At 49.1% G+C, this 17,243-nt stretch overlaps 1 protein-coding gene across 1 annotated transcript in view; it reads right to left on the bottom strand.

The window, feature by feature from the left end:
• FBLN5 (fibulin 5) overlaps positions 1-17,243 on the bottom strand; it is a 98,525-nt gene that overhangs the window by 23,296 nt on the left and 57,986 nt on the right. The window contains exons 6-7 of the mRNA XM_030213829.1: positions 12,159-12,275; positions 9,579-9,698 (exon numbers count right to left, since the gene is read on the bottom strand). Of these exons, the coding sequence (XP_030069689.1) occupies positions 9,579-9,698; positions 12,159-12,275 (237 nt within the window). The remainder of the gene's footprint in view (positions 1-9,578; positions 9,699-12,158; positions 12,276-17,243) is intronic.

Below are 17,243 nucleotides of genomic sequence, written 5' to 3'. Positions count from 1 at the left end.
CTAAAACTGGGCAGATGTTGGTGTATTATAGTAAATGAGGTGGAAGCAAGGGTCTGAGATGTAATTCTGCCATTGCACAAGGACCCCATCCAGTCACATTTGGAGCTTGAGCTTTGATGTGATTAACTCATCCTCAGTAATAAGGATGCCCAAGAGTTTGAACAGAACAGGTATTGCCAAGCTAATACAGGGTACATAAGCTGAGACTGTTTTCTTTAGCAGAGACATTTGAGGGGGTGGGTTTCATGCTATAGTTAGATGCAAGCAGTGGCATACCCACTACTACTACTACTACTACTATTACTATTAAACATTTCTAAAGCACTACCAGGGTTGTGCAGCACTATACAATTAACAAAGAAGGTCAGTCCCTGCTCAAAGGAGCTTACAATCTAAAGGACAAAAAGTGCAGTCAATCAAGATTGAGGCAGACCTTCACATTTTTTTTTTGGGGGGGGGGAGCATGAGCCCAAAGTAGGTGGGCACAAAATTTTGCCCCATCCCTGCCCTGCTCTCTATGCCCTGCCCCACCCCCCCCCATGACCCTTAACTTAAACTGTAAATATCTGAGCTTGCTGGCATCCCCAAGCCCCGCCAACTGAAAAGGGCCTTCTCCAGCAGCCAGAAACTCCCCAACACTGGCAGTTGGCAGCCCTTTCCATGGGCTACCACAACTGCCACCCTCAGCCCCCACCATGCATGCTCAGTTTTTGCACATTTGTGAGCATGCATAAGGAGGGGAGCACTATAGCGGCAGCCCATGGAAAGTGCCGCTAACTCTGCTGCCAAAGGAGGACCTCTTTCACTTGCGGGGCTTGAGGATCCCCACAAACTATAGCAACAGCTCTGCAATATATCAGCAGAGTTTAGACATGGCCACCATTTTAAAACAGGGAGGCCACTCTGAAGACTTTTATGAACTGCTCTTAAGGTGTACAACTGAATGTAGTGGATCTTTTTTTAAGAAAATATTTTTAGGTGACGTGGAGGAGCATTTTCAATATGACGTCTTAAGTCAGACTTTGGACATTTTGCGCTGAACGTCCCGAATCCAAATAGCAAATGTAACCATTTTCAAAAAAAGAAAAACATCTTTTTTCTTTTTCAAAAATACCATTTTCAAACAAGGTTTTGTGCTTTGTGTGTTTAACTTTTTAGGCCATTTTAGAAAAAAAAAAAAAAAATTTTGCACAAGTTAAAAACACATAAAACCAAGCCATTGGGATGTAGGAGGAGGTAGAATTTTTAGCAGGCTGGTCCCCCAGACATCCCAGGACAGCAATGGGGCACCCTAAGGGCCACTGCTGTGGACTTCATATAAATGCTCCCAGGTACGCATGCTCCCTTATCTTGTCTGCTGAGCAGGGGCATAGCCAGAGTTCGGCGGGAGGGGGGGTCCAGAGCCTGAGGTGGGAGGGCACATTTTACCCCCCCCCCCCCCGGCGCCACCAACCCCCCCCCCCCGCCATTTATGAACCCCCACCACCAACAATAACGTTGACCCCTCCTCCCGTCGCCAACCCGCCGTCACCTACCTTTGCTGGCGGGGGACCCCCAACCCCCGCCAGCTGAGCCAAGGTCCTCTTTTTCCCAATCCCGCGCAAGGCTTCGTTCTAGTCTGACATCCTGCACGTTGTACGTGCAGGACGTCAGACTCACAGAAACAGAACGAAGCCTTGCAAGGCAATGGGAAGAAGAGGACCTCGGCTCGGCTGGCGGGGGTTGGGGTCCCCCGCCAGCAAAGGTAGGCGACGGCGGGTTGGCGGCGGGAGGGGGGGTCGAGAGGGTCATCGGCAGAGGGGTCCAGGGACAAATCTACAGGGGCCCAGGCCCCCGTGGCCCCATACTGGCTACGCCACTGCTGCTGAGCCCTCCAAAGCCTACCCAAAAACAATGGGTACAATGGGTTTTTAGTACATTTTGGAGGGCTCAGTTTCCACTGCAAGTGTAACAGATAAGGGGAGGTATGGGCCTGGGTCCACCTGTCTACAGTGCACTGGACCCACCACTACACTACTCTGGGGACTTGCATGCTTCTCTAATGGACTTGGCTATAACATCTGAGGCCGTCCATAGAAGCTGGTGAGTACTATTTTTATTCACATTTTTTTGGGTGGGAAGGGGTCAGTGAATCCTTCCAGTGGTCATCTGGTCATTTAAGGCACCTTTTTGTGTTTTATTCATTAGAAAAACAGGTGTAGACCAAAACATTGAAGTTTTCACCCTAGACCAGTGGTGTAGCCACAGGTGGGCCTGGGAGGGCCAGGGCCCACCCACTTAGGGTTCAGGCCTACCCAACAGTAGCACACATTTAGTGGTAGCTGGTGGGGATGCCAAGCTCCGTCAGCTGAAGGCTTCCCCCTGATGGTAACAAAAACACTACTGTCCATGCTACCGGCACCTGCACATGCTCAGTTTTCAGACTGCTACAGTCTGCCAAGGTGGAAAGAAGTGTTTTCTCACCAGCTGAGATATTTTTTTGGTGTGTGTGTGGGGGGTGGGGGGTGGAGAATACTTGGTGCCTACCCAGTTCTTGCCTAGGCCCACCCAAAATCTGTTTTCTGGCTACGCCCCTGCCCTAGACGTTTTGGTTTTGTTCCATTATAGCTGTAAAACATCCAAGTGTTAGGCACGCCCTAAGCCCGCCTTCAAAACACCCCTGACACGCCCCCTTCTGATTCGGACACACTGCAGACAAATTGCATAGATAAACATCTGCAAAATAGGTTTTGAAAATATCAGTTTGGATGTTTTGAGAAGAAATTCATCCAGATGCTGCTTTATGTCACTTTTTGGACATTTTTCCTCTTTCGAAAATGAGCCCCTTGGAGGCATATTTTCAAAGCACTTAGCCTTCCAAAGCTCCATAGGTTTCTATGGAACTTTGGAAGGCTAAGTGCTTTGAAAATATGCCTCTTGGTCACCTATAAAAATGCAGAGAATCATCATCATCTTCCCCAAAGCAGGGCTGGTGAAACATGATGCATATTGGCAGCTGGTCCTGTTAATCTTCTTGAGTTAAAATAAAAGCTTTTTGAAAATATATTATAATGAGAAAATTGTATGGATTAAAATGTTTATCTGATAAAAGAATCTCTCTATATAAAAAGCAACACCAACGTTCTATGAAGCCTCCAGCCGGAAGTGTGAAGGGGGCGAGATATCCGGTTTCCCTATGAGTGTCTGCCCCGCCCTCTCTGTAACACAGTCAGTGAAGGAAAACAGCAGAGCAGGAAATCAAATCGCTGGCTCTGTAACAGTGAAGGACTCAGAGGGGGGAGGGGAGAGAGGCCAGAGGGCAGGGACACACACACTCCCACATGCACACAGAAGAAAACATTGCTAGCCCCCCGTTTCATTTGCATCAGAAACGGGGCTTTTTAGAGCACGAAATCAAATCGCTGGCTCTGTAACAGTGAAGGACTCAGAGGGGGGAGGGGAGAGAGGCCAGAGGGCAGGGACACACACACTCCCACATGCACACAGAAGAAAACATTGCTAGCCCCCTGTTTCATTTGCATCAGAAACGGGGCTTTTTAGAGCACGAAATCAAATCGCTGGCTCTGTAACAGTGAAGGACTCAGAGGGGGGAGGGGAGAGAGGCCAGAGGGCAGGGACACACACACTCCCACATGCACACAGAAGAAAACATTGCTAGCCCCCCGTTTCATTTGCATCAGAAACGGGGCTTTTTAGAGCACGAAATCAAATCGCTGGCTCTGTAACAGTGAAGGACTCAGAGGGGGGAGGGGAGAGAGGCCAGAGGGCAGGGACACACACACTCCCACATGCTCACAGAAGAAAACATTGCTAGCCCCCTGTTTCATTTGCATCAGAAACGGGGCTTTTTTACTAGTAAATAAATAAATGATGATACAAGGTGAACCTGAGACCTTTGGCTGTCTCGATGAACATACTTCAATGCACTGCTCTTTTGGAAGATAACACAGGGTCAAAATCGTCTTCCTCATGGACAGAGTTAGAAGGAATATACAAATGGTTTGCAAGAACAGAATTACATGGTGACACTTTAGTACAATAAATTAAGGAACATATGATCCCTAGGGGTCTGGGATTTACTAAAGAGCCAAAGCTTTTCTCGTATGATAAAGATTTTCTAGCCAAATGGAATGCAATTCTGAACAGATGTAATCAGAAAACCACGTAAGGAGTTGAGCAAGAGCTAAAGAAAAAGATTCAATTTCTGATATTGAGTCCAAATTGAAAGCTGGCAAAAAGTTAGACAAATATGAGAAACTTCATAGGAGATTTGCAATCCAAGATACAGACCTTTAAAGATTCACTACAGCTGAAGATTAAAACATGTAAACGAGATTAACCAGTGGCTTAGCCACAGGTGGGCCTGGGCTCAGGCCCACCCATTAGTAGCACACGTTTAGATGTAGCTGGTGGGGATCCCAAGCTCCGCCAGCTGAAGCCTTCCCCTTGATGGTAACGAAAATGCTACTCTCCATGATACTGGCATCTGTGCATGCTCAGTTCCACAGCATCCCACAGATCAATCCAGAGACTTGTGGGTTGTGTCCCTCTACCAGCAGGTGGAGATAGAGAGAACCTCTGAGGTTTGCTATATATGGACCTGTGCAGCCAAGTAAACCTCAGTATTCTCTCTATCTAGCAGGTGGAGGGATATCTCTGTGCAGCTCTGGTTTGATCTGGCTACTGGTGTCCTTTGGGCCTAGTTCAGCACAGACAGGGGTTGAGTGGCTGTTTGCAGCTTGTGGTGTACACCTGGTGGTGTCAGGTCCCTCCCGGTCTCCTCCTACCTTTCCTCCGTCGGCCGGGGGCTGTGGGCCTGATTGGGTGTTGCCTTTCTCTCCTGAGTAAAAAAAAAAAAAAAAGGTAAGCATCTCTTGTTTTTGCTTAATCATACGGATGAGCTAGACAGGCTGCCGAGTCTGTTTGAGGGACAGGCGTTTGTGGAGCATGTCAGTGCCTTCTGAGGCGGCTAAGCACTGCTCCCAGTGTGGGGGCCGGAGAGCAGTGTCGGGGGAGTGTGAGTCGTGCCGCCATCAGACCACACAGCGGGTGTTCAGCGCGACGGGGGTTCCCCTCAGGCGTCCGGTGGGTCGGAAGCGCAGGAGATTGTTTCGGCGGTTTCCTTGGGGCAGTTAGTGCAGCGTACGTCGGTGGGCGCCATTTTTTCCTAGATCTCAAGTGTGTCAACAGGACCTTACAGGTTCGGCATTTCCACATGGAAACCCTCCGCTCGGTGATCACAGCGGTACAGCCAGGGGAGTTTTTGACGTCTCTCGATCTCAAAGAGGTCTATTTACACATTCCAATTGGCCTCCCCACAGGCGTTTTCTTTGCTTTGCAGTGCTCAGTCATCATTTTCAATTCAAAGTGATGCCCTTCAGCCTAACCACAGCACCTCGGACTTTTTCCAAGGTCCTTGTCGTAGTGGCGGCCTATCTCAGAAAGGAAGGGATTCAAGTCCATCCTTATCTAGACGACTGGCTTGTTCGGGCATCTTATTTCGAGGAGAGTTGACGGGCAACCGACAGAGTGGTCGGGTTGCTTCAATCACTTGGTTGGGTGATCAACTTCCCAAAGTGCAGCCTTACACCCTCTCAGATGCTGGAATACTTGGGAGTGTGCTTCGATACCCGAACAGGGATAGTTTCTCTTCCTTCAGCTCGAGCACAGCAGTTGCAGGGTCAGTTGCGAGCTCTGTTCCAAACTCTGAACCTGCGGGGTTTGGGACTATGTACAAGTTCTGGGTTCCATGGCCTCCACCTTGGACGTCGTAAAGTGGGCCAGAGCTCATATGCGCCCCCTGCAGTGGCACCTTCTGAGCCGTTGGTCTCCTCTCTTGGAGGATTACAAGGTTTGGGTGCCATGTTCGACCCGTCTGCACACAACCCTGCACTGGTGGTTCATTCAAAAGAATCTGGTGTCAGGCATTATTCTGCAAACCCCAGAATGGAAGATCGTGACCACAGATGCGTCGCTCATAGGAGCCAACTTTTTAGAATTATTGGGGGTGCTAAGCCCAATGGTAATAACCCCTCCCTGGACACATACAAGGAATTCTCTCAATATTGAGGGGTGCTTAAGCACCCACAGCACCCACAGAGCCGGCTCCTATGGCATCGCTGTCTGGTTGGGGGGCTCATTGCCTCCAACAGACGGCCCAGGGCATTTGGACCTCGACAAAGGCGTCTTGGTCCATCAACTGCTTGGAGTTGCGGGCGAATCGTCTGGCCCTTTGGGAGTTTCTGTCTCTTCTCCGTGGTTGCCCAGTTCGAGTTCTCTCGGACAATGCGACGGCAGTCGCCTACTTGAACCATCAGGGGGCACCAGGAGTGCACCACTAGCATGTGAGGTGGCCCTGATGAGACTCATCTCTCTCTCTTGATGGCAGCCTGTTTATTCATTAGTGCTGTGTCAACCCCATGATGCAGCCTTTTAGGCGAAACGTGGCCACGTCGGGTCTTTTTTAATAGAGTTTCCTGGTCTGCTTTCTGTTTTATTTCTTGCTGTTTGGTGCGGACTTGAAAAGCCTCCTTTTTGGTACTGGGGTGGTGGTTCAATCCACCACTCAAGTATGTTTTCAAGAAGCTTCAGAGATTACGAACCAGGAGTGTAGCCAGACTTTGCAGTGGGAAGGGGCCAGAGCCTGAGGTGGGGAGTGCATTTGTTCTACCGCCCCCCCCTCTGCCCCCCCCCCCACTGCCTTGCCACCCCCCACCCACTGCCACAGCAAATACCTTGGCTGGTGGGGGTCCCCAACCCCTGCCAGCTGAAGCATTGTCCAGCGCTGCCGCGTTGCCTGCCTTGCTCTGTCTTCCTCTCACATCCTGAACACTCCTTTTAGTGAAATTGAGCATGCGGCGGTGCTGGAGACCAACACTGGACAATGATTCATCTGGCAGGGGTTGGGGACCCCCCACCAGCAAAACCAGGGGCCCAGAGGAAATTTTTTTGGGGGGCCAGGCCCCTGTGGCCCCACGTAGCTACGCCACTGTTACCAACCATTGAGAACTAATAGAAAATCCTGTTTAGTGATTACAATGTAACACAGAGGGCCCCTTTTACCAAACTGTGGCAAAAGGGGGCCTGCGCTGGCGTCAGTGCGTGTTTTTGACACATGCTAAGGCCCCCTTTTACCGCAGCGAGTAAACGGTAGGTCTTACTTGTCTGCAGGAAATGTCTGTGTAGCAACTAAAACACTTGCCGCGCGGCGATTTTTGGGGGGGAGCCCTTACTGCCACCCATTGAGGGCTGCTGCAGTAACCCAGAGGTAACCGGGCATGGTGCGTGGTGATGTCTGATTACCGCCGGGTTAGCACTGTGCTAGGGAAAAAAATTTCCCAGATCGCCAGAAATAGCACATGCTCCTGCTGGAACTTCCGCCGGCGGCTGCATTGGGCCGGTGGGAGTTCCATTTTAGTGTGCAGTAAAGCCGGCGTTGGGCTTACCGCCGCTTTGTAAAAGACCCCCTAAGTGCTTTGAAAATGAATCCCGTGGAGGGGCATTTTCGAACTGGGACGTCCATCACTAAGGGCACCCATCTCCGAGGACGTCACGGTGAAGGGGCGGGGCCAACCGTATTTTCGAACGAGATGGGCGTCCATCTTTCATTTCAAAAATACGTTTGGCCCCGCCCCAATCTCGACCTAAATGCTGAGATCGCCGGATGCAGAGATGGGCGCCCTCGGGTTTCCCCCATAATGGTAACCGATGGCGCCCATCTCAAAAACGAACCAAACCAAGGCAATTGGTCGTGGGAGGGGCCAGGATTCGTAGTGCACTGGTCCCCCTCACATGCCAGGGCACCAACCGGGCACCCTAGGGGGCACTACAGTGGACTTGGCAAATTGGTCCCAGGTGCATAGCTCCCTTACCTTGGGTGCTGAGCCCCCCCCCAAAACCCACTCCCCACAACTATACACCACTACCATAGCCCTAAGGGGTGAAGGGGGCACCCACATGTGGGTACAGTGGGTTTCTGGTGGGTTTTGAAGGGCTCCCATTTCCCACCACAAGTGTAACAGGTAGGGGGGGATGGGCCTGGGTCCACCTGCTTGAGGTATACTGCACCCACTAAATCTGCTCCAGGGACCTGCATACTGCTGTCATGGACTGGAGTATAACATTTGAGGCTGGCATAGAGGCTGGCAAAAAAAGGTTAAAGTTATTTTTTTTAGGGTGGGAGGGGGTTAGTGACCACTGGGGGAGTCAGGGGAGGTCATCCCCGATTCCCTCCGGTGGTCATCTGGGCAGTTCGGGCACTTTTTTGTGACTTGGACCTAAATAAAAAGGGACCAAAAAATGCGGACCAAATTCTCGCCAGGGACGCCCATTTTTTCCCATTATCGGCCGCAGCCAGCCATCTCTTAACCACGCCCTGGCCCGCCCCTGTCCCGCCTTCGCTACCCTTCCGACACTCCCCCAGGAACTTCAGCCGTCCCGGCGATGGAAAGCAGTTGGGGACGCCCAAAATCGGCTTTCGATTATGCCGATTCTGGCGCCCCTGAGAGAAGGACGCCCATCTCCCGATTTGTGTCGAAAGATGGACACCCTTCTCTTTCAAAAATGAGCTGGATAGTAACATAGTAGATGATGGCAGTCTGCCCAACAAGATAAACTCATAGCATAAAGGTATGATGTGATACTACATATGTATACCTACTACTTATCACTTCTATAGCGCTACAAGGCATACACAGCGCTGTACACCATACATGAAAAGACAGTCCCTGCTCAAAGAGCTTACAATCTAAATAGGACAAACAAACAGACAGAACAACTAAGAGGTAAGGGAATTAAACAGGTGGGGATAAAAGGGTACAGGGCAAGTGAGTAGTGGTTAGGAGTCAAAAGCAGCGTTAAAGAGGTGGGCTTTTAGCCTGGATTTGAATACCTGATCTCTACATATATATTTCCAGGTTCCGCTCATTCTGCCTCGCCTCACCCTATGCTACTACTACTACTACTACTACTTAACATTTCTAGAGCGCTACTAGGGTTACGCAGCGCTGTACAAATTAAACAAAGAAGGACGGTCCCTGCTCAAAGGAGCTTACAATCTAAAGAACGAAATGTCAAGTTGGAACAACCTTCCTGAGCCCTTACGCCAAGCCCCCTCCCTGCCCATCTTCAAGTCTTTGCTTAAAACCCACCTCTTCAATGCTGCATTCGGCACCTAACTCTTACCGTTCAGTAAATCCAGACTGCCCCAATTTGACCGCCCCTATCGGACTGACCGTTCACTTGTCTCTTAGATTGTAAGCTCTTTGAGCAGGGACCGTCCCTCTGTGTTAAATTGTACAGCGCTGCGTAACCCTAGTAGCGCTTTAGAAATGTTAAGTAGTAGTAGTAGTAGTATTTCAGAAGAATATCTTGTTGAAACCAATTTTTGGGGTCCATGCTTATACTTTTCCTCAAATGCAAATTTAACCAGAATCTGATCATAACTTAAAAAGAAAATCGTGGGTATTCTCTAGTTAAAAGGAAAAAAGTTACAAGTTCCCTTAAAAAGCCATGAGAAGATCTTTTGCGCAAGAGAAGAGAAATGCCACGAACGGAAAATGTAAGTGTTTTAATGTTACCGGAGCAGCTGACGCCATCAGTCCCCAGCTCATAGCCAGGCTCACAACGACAGAGGAAAGAGCCGAAGGTGTTGAGGCAGCTTTGCACGCAAGGGTTCTCTGTGGCGCATTCATCAACGTCTGCAAGGCAAGAGGACAAAGCTCATTAATTTTGTCTCGCAACACGAGGATCTCTGCGTGATTCCGCTGCAAAATGGCACATAGGCTTGTAGATGGAAACCAAACGAATCAGATATATATATGTGGAAAACAATATTTAATGGATACAAGTCAATAAAATGAGCAAGCCCACATAGGCTTGTAGGGCAGTGCTTCCCAGCAGTGGCGTAGGAAGGGGGGGGGGCGGTGGGGCGGTCCGCTATGGGTGCACGCTGCTGGGGGGGGGTCAGCTCCGATGGTTCCCTGCTCCCTCTGCCCCGGAACAGAGAGAGCAAGGAACCAGCGGAGCCGACGCAGCTCCCAGCGACGTACACTCGGGGGCGGATCAGCCCTCTCGCCCGCCCCTTGCTTCCTAATTAAAGTAAGAATGCACTCCGGGGGGGGAGGGTGCGCGCCGAGAGGGGGGGCGCCGTGCTGCACCCGGGGGGGGGGGGCGCAGCGGCGACCCGCCCCGGGTGTCAGCCGCCCTCGCTACGGCACTGTTTCCCAGTCATGGAGTACCCCCTTGCCAGTCAGGTTTTCAAGATAGCCACAATGAATATGCATGAACTTAATTTGCATACACTGCATAATCTCTTTCATGCATATTCATTGTGGCTGTCCTGAAAACCTGACCGGCAAGGGGGTATTTTCCCTGTCCCTGGAGGATTGTACCTGAGGCAGCGGAGGGTTGAGGGGCCCTTTTACTAAGCCGTGTAGGCGCCTATGTGTGTGCCCAATGAGCATCAATTTGGGATTACCGCCCAGCTACCATGTGGCTCGGGTGGTAATTTCTTTTTGGACGCTCATCCCCTACATGCACCAGAAAATACTTTTTATTTTCTGGTGCACGGTGCTATTGGGTGGTAAAATGCATTCTACACATTTCGTCCTTTAGATTGTAAGCTCCTTTGAGCAGGGACCGTCCTTCTTTGTTAATTTGTACAGCGCTGCGTAACCCTAGTAGCGCTCTAGAAATGTTAAGTAGTAGTAGTAGTACACATGTAGACTATTACCACTTGGTTAACGCTTGAGACCTTACCGCTAAATCAATGAGTGGCAGTAAGGTCTCAGACTGAAAATGAATGCGTGCCAATTTTAATTTTGTCTGGCTACGCCCCTGGTACACTGAACTGTTTTGGTATTTGCGGGATATAAGTCCTGTGTAATGTAATACACTATAGGGGTCCTTTTATGAAGCTGCAGTAAAAGGGGGCCTGCGCTAGTGTCATTGCTTGTTTTTGATATGCACTGAGGCCCCCTTTTAACCTCAGCGGGTAAAAGGCTGTCTGTTTTTTTTTTTAGGAAAAGAAATGGCCATGCAGTAAGTGAAACACTTACCTCACAGCCCATTTGAGGGGGAGCCCTTATCACCACCCATTGAGATGGCGGTAAGGGCTTCCACGCTAACCCGGCGGTAACCAGGCAGTGCGCGGTGCTGCCTGATTACCGCCGGTTAAGTTCAAATGCTAGGCAGCCCGGCTATAGTTCTGGATTGACGCGTAGTAAGCCAGCGGTGGGGTTACTACTGCTTCGTAAAAAGTGCCCCTTAGAACGCTCCTTTGAAAACTTTTAAAAACTTTTTTAAAAATCCTAAAACTTTTCTAGTTAGAGATGCATATCAATCATGACCACCACCCCCCCATTTCCTCCATTAGCAAGAGGAATCTATGCCAGGAACCTCTAAAATCTGCCAGACTTTCTAACCCACTTTTCTATCATACATAGTAACATAGTAGATGACGGCAGAAAAAGACCTGCATGGTCCATCCAGTCTGCCCAACAAGACAACTCATATGTGCTACTTTTTGTGTATACCTTACCTTGATTTGTACCTTGCTCTTCAGGGCACAGACCGTATAAGTCTGCCCAGCACTATCCCTGCCTCCCACCACCGGCTCTGGCACAGACCGTATAAGTCTGCCCAGCACTATCCCTGCCTCCCACCACCGGCTCTGGCACAGACCGTATAAGTCTGCCCAGCACTATCCCTGCCTCCCACCACCGGCTCTGGCACAGACCGTATAAGTCTGCCCAGCACTATCCCTGCCTCCCACCACCAGCTCTGGCACAGACCGTATAAGTCTGCCCAGAATTATCCCTGCCTCCCAACCACCAGTCCCGCCTCCCACCACCGGCTCTGGCACATATGTTTTTTCCCCCTTGATGTGCACCCTGCTCTTGAATCTAGGCTTTGAAGGAATTGCAGATAGAGAAAGAGAAAATCCTGCAGGCTCTGTATGATGTATCTCTGATGACAGCAGGACAGAAAGAAGTCGAGGAGAGGAGAAATTGGAGGGAGCCCAAACACAATTAACCAGTGTACATTTTTAGAACAGTTGATGATAGACATCTCGTATTCTCTGATTTAATTTATCCAGGATCTGACTATTCTTGTTTTCAAAAGAAATTAGATCAGGGTATTATTGTCTGTCTACAAACCTTGGCACGACCTCCCATCCTCATTCAAAATAAAGCCTGGATTGCAAGTGCAGGAGTAGGAGCCAGGAACATTGGCACACAGCTGCTGGCAGTAGCCGTAACGACATTCATCTATGTCTGACGAGAGAAAGCAAATGCATATGATGTTAACAAGACCTGGAATTAGTGCCAGGTAACCTCAAGGTGAAATATCTGCCTAGCACAACACAGGAAAGAACACGCTAGATTAGTATTTCAAATTATTCAGCTCCAAGTTCATTCTTTACCCTTCAGGCCTCGTGGGGACTGGAAAAATTATTGGGTAACTTTAGCAGCCAGACTGAACCAGACATAACACTCGACACCATAACGAAGAGATTAAAAGTAATTATTTCTGCTTTAATTTCAAGGCCTGGCACATACTGCAACTTGCTTTGTACTGGGGGGATAGTGCTGGACAGACTTGTACGGTCTGTGCCAGAGCCGGTGGTGGGAGGCGGGGATAGTGCTGGGCAGACTTATACGGTCTGTGCCAGAGCCGGTGGTTGGGAGACAGGGCTGGTGGTGGGGAGGTGAGGATAGTGCTGGGCAGACTTATACGGTCTGTGCCTGTGCCAGAGGCGGTGGTTGGGAGGTGGGGCTGGTGGTTGGGAGGCGGGGATAGTGCTGGGCAGACTTATATGGTCTGTGCCCTGAAGAGCACAGGTACAAATCAAAGTAGGATATACACAAAAAGCAGCAAATATGAGTTATCTTGTTGGGCAGACTGGATGGACCGTGCAGGTCTTTTTCTGCCATCATCTACTATGTTACTATGTTACTGGGATTCCAAAATAACCTAATTGATGTCCTTGGCTATCATGAAAAGCTGCAGCGTGGATGTTGCTGAGTGCAAAGAAAGTTTAAATGGTTCACCCTACCTTAAAGTCTCTGCACTGGCTCGCAAAATTTTACTGAGCCAAGTTCAAGATCCTTAGAGTGGCCTTTAAAACCAGCACACTGACCTATCTCAGCTGTTGTCTAAGGCAATGGTTCTCAACCCAGTGCTTGGGGCACACCCGGCCAATAAGAGTTTCAGGATATTCACAATGATTATGCATGACATTGATTTGCATACACTACCTACTTGGTATGCAAATCTCATGCATAGTCATTGTAGATAACCCAAAACCCTGACTGGCTGGGTGTGCTCTAAGAACTGGGTTGAAAACCACTCGTCTAAAGCCATATGCAGTGTCCCTCTCTGCATTCTGTACCACAAGCTCATCTAACTATCCTCACAAGCACCAGAGAGCATGCGAGCCTTTCGCAAGCCTATGGAACTCCTTGTCATTGAACATCAGACTAGCTCCAAGCCTGCTAACCTTCAGAAAACTTCCAAAGCATTGTTCATTGAAGCAACTTTTGGAAGTAGTATACCTCATTACCATTTGTCAACTGTTATCTTTAATTGATTTTGGCAGGTGGCCATGCCCACTTCCGGTCACATCAGACAATCGTAATAGAGGATCCGCCCAGGCTATCTGTCCAAGCCCCATCCACTCCGCTCCTTTGATGATATCACCGGATATGACATCACAGCCCCACCTATAACTGCCACTTTTGCATAACCCCACCCCAAATCCCTCCCTCCTCTCACAGTCCTCCTGTTTCAAAACATGGTAACAGTTTCCTTGTCTATGTGAGCTCAAACAGGCTGCTCCTCCTTCTCCTCCCAATTCAATGAAAACACAGGCATTCTTTAGCAAAGACTAACACCACAACCCCCCCCCCCTTGTAACAGCTTCTGGGGGGGGTTTATTGACTGGGAAAAGTTACAGGTAAGCAAACATTTTTTCTTTTTTAATGAAAATAGTTACAGAACAATGCTTTATACAGGTACCGCTTTGCACCAAAAATTATGAGTACAATGCAAATAGGCACAATAATAAAACACATGGAAAGATGTTTTTGCGTATATTACACAAGATGTATGCACATAATAAGCAGCCATATGGCAGTGTTCTAAAATTTTGAACCAAAGCCCGTTTATCATATACAACCCTTTGGATTTTTTTAAGCACATGACTCTTTATGAGCCATTGGGCTTTGTTCCTGACAATCCCTTTTTGCTGGATGAATATTTTTGTTTGTTCAGCCACTATCACCCTTGGATCGTAATCCATAATTAGCTCCCCTTTAGACTGCATACATCGTCAAGAATTGCTGACATGGGAGTCTAGAGGGGCAGGACTGTCGCCGGGAAGGCAGCGGAGGTTCCTAGCAATATGGGGGGCATACATAAACACTATATCACCTAAGGCGAGAAGTCATATCTTGAATAGACTTCCCTGGAACCAGTAAAGAGAATTTGCCTGTAAGCAATGCACGGAGAGGGGGGAAGTTTGGGGAGATAAGGAAGAAGAGATTTGGGTTAGGAAGATTAAAGACTGGTTTTGGCTCTGTTTATCAGGATCTCTTATTGTATATGTTAACTGAGTTTCAATATGTATCATGGTTAACTTTTGTTACAGGGAAGTGTCTGGATGATATAGGTTAATATCATTATGAAGTTAGTAAAGCATACCAACCTGAGAAGGGGGGGATGGGTGGTAAAGGGGAATAGGGGGGAGAAAAGTTACTAAATCATAAATCTGATAGCTGTTTTGCACTATCTTTAACCCTGTTACATGAGAGGTTATTGCCGCAATGTTAAGTTTACACTTATATGGTTTGCTGTCTTTGTATTATGTTCTTAATAAAAATATTGAAATATAGACTGCATACATTTATTTTCTTGCTGCTTTCACTGTTGAGTGCGATTATTTTTACCTTCAGGCGTGTCTCCCTGTTGGATAACCTATATCTGTATGTTTTGGGGCCAGCCAAGAAAACTATATTATATGGAAGTAAAGCCCTGCCCAGTGCATCCCAGAATGCACCATAACATATATCACGCTGGATCAGATCAAAGATCCATAGAGCCCAGCATCTTGTCTCCAATCTAGAACCCAAGGAAGTAACCTCACAGATTTGAGAAAGTAGATTCTATTCCTTGTGTAATAGTAAGGGGAAATATACAGTATATGACTGTATGTATTTTACCCTTGCTGTTCTTAATAGTGTATCAGTGTTTGTATCTAGCTGGTGGCTGGCAGCCTTCTTTTCTGTCAGCCAATAAGAGGGAATTGTTGGTGGCCTTGTGTTTTTATTTTTTTGCTGTCTGCAGACCTAGGGTCTCTAGGCTGCAGTTTTGACCTGCTGTTTTTCCTGTGTGCTTCCTGCACCTGGCTCTATGTACAAGAAGTGCCCAGACCTTCTAGCACCAGATCCTGCCAGAGGATTAGAGCAGTTTCTGGAAGGGAACCTGGAAGCACTGGAGGAGTTGGAACTTCTGAAGGGGTGTTGCTAGTGGCAGAAGTAGGCTTCCCCGAAGAAGATTTAAATTCTGACTTTGCTGCCAAAATTGGTTTTTGGAAACTCTCCTGCCACTGACCATACCTGACAAAGGAGAGCCCCGTTCTTACCAATGCCTGCAGCTGGTCAAAATGAGCGAGAGAATCAGCCCGTCTGTACCCAATTGGTTAGATATTTATGGCTCTGGCAAGAGCAAGGATTCAGAGACTGGGGCAAGTGACAGATCCAAAACCAGGTCGCTGGTTTGCTATAGTGAGAAGGTGTGGGGACCCTTATCCAGTGCCGTAGTGAGGGCGGCTGACACCCGGGGCAGGTTGCCAGCGCACCCCCCCCCCCCCGGAGCGCATTCTTACTGCCATACAAAAGCGGGGGGCGGGCGGGAACATCAAGCCGCCCCGAGTGCATGTCGCTGGGAGCTGTGTTGGCTCCGCTGGTTCCCTGCTCTCTCTGCCCCGGAACAGGAAGTAACCTGTTCCGGGGTAGAGGGAGCAGGGAACCAGCAGAGCTGACACCCCCCCCCAGCAGCGTGCACCGGGGCGGACCGCCCCACCGCCCCCCCCTTCCTACACCACTGCCCTTATGACAGGTCTCATTGCAAAAAGGTTAAGGAGATACGCTTAACCTTACCATCCAGGCAGCCTATACAGTACTTCTATGGGGCACTACGTCTGTGGCAGAGTGGAAGAAAATGTAAGAAAATACAAACATCTTTAACAGTATCAGGCTACAGCAGCAAAGCTATTTATCTAATCTGTGTGACCATCAACTTAGTGTGAAATCTCAGTAGTTACCAGCTAACTGAATATCATCAGCCTACCTGTGTAGCCTTGTTTTATAACAAATGTGAGAAAGAGGAATGGATAGCCAAGCATATATAAGATGGCAATTCACATGACTTTTTCTTTTCACTGTTCCTGTTTCATCAAGTTCCCGGGCCCAGGCCTCTGCAGAGGGCCCGGTGCCGCCGCCGCCCGCCCTCCGTCGCTCCTGAAACTAAACTTTAAGCGCCTCCCTCACCTTCGCAGCAAGCAGTGGCAGACATCTCCTTCCTTCTGTGTCCCGCCTTCGCCTGATGTAACATCCGTGAGGGCGGGGCATGGAAGGAAAGAGAGGTCTGCCGCTGCTTGCAGCGAAGGTGAGGGAGGCGAGGTGCTTAAAGGTTAGTTCAGAGGGCCCGGGGGTGGAGAGAGGGCCCGGCCCAGCAACCTCGGGTGGGGGGCCCGGGGGGTGGCCTTGTCCCGGGCCCGGCCCAGTCTCTCGGCGGCCCTGACTAACTCCAGACTCCGTTCCTTTTATCTCGCCGCACCTTATTGCCTGGAATAGACTTCCTGAGACATTACGTCAAGCTCCATCCCTGGCCGCCTTCAAATCCGGGCTAAAGGCCTACCTGTTTGATGCTGCTTTTAATTCCTAACTTGTCACCTCTTCGTAACCTTTATCTTGTCTTCCTTTCTTCATTAGTTCCTTTCCCCATATGTCCTATCTATCTGTCCTACCCTTATCCCTTATTTGTCCTGTCTGTCTGTCCTGATTTAGATTGTAAGCTCTTTTGAGCAGGGACTGTCTTTTCTTCATATTAAATTGTGAAGCGCTGCGTACGACTGGTAGCGCTATAGAAATAATTTGTTGTAGTAGTAGTAGAAGACAGTGGCGTTCCTAGGGGGGCGGACACCCAGGGCAGCGCCCCGCCCCCAGGTGCAGCGCGGACCC

This window comes from Microcaecilia unicolor, chromosome 9, assembly GCF_901765095.1.
Source record: "Microcaecilia unicolor chromosome 9, aMicUni1.1, whole genome shotgun sequence".
Taxonomy (NCBI): Eukaryota; Metazoa; Chordata; class Amphibia; order Gymnophiona; family Siphonopidae; genus Microcaecilia; species Microcaecilia unicolor.
Note: the sequence above shows the minus strand (reverse complement) of the source record. Positions and strands in the feature narration are given on the sequence as shown.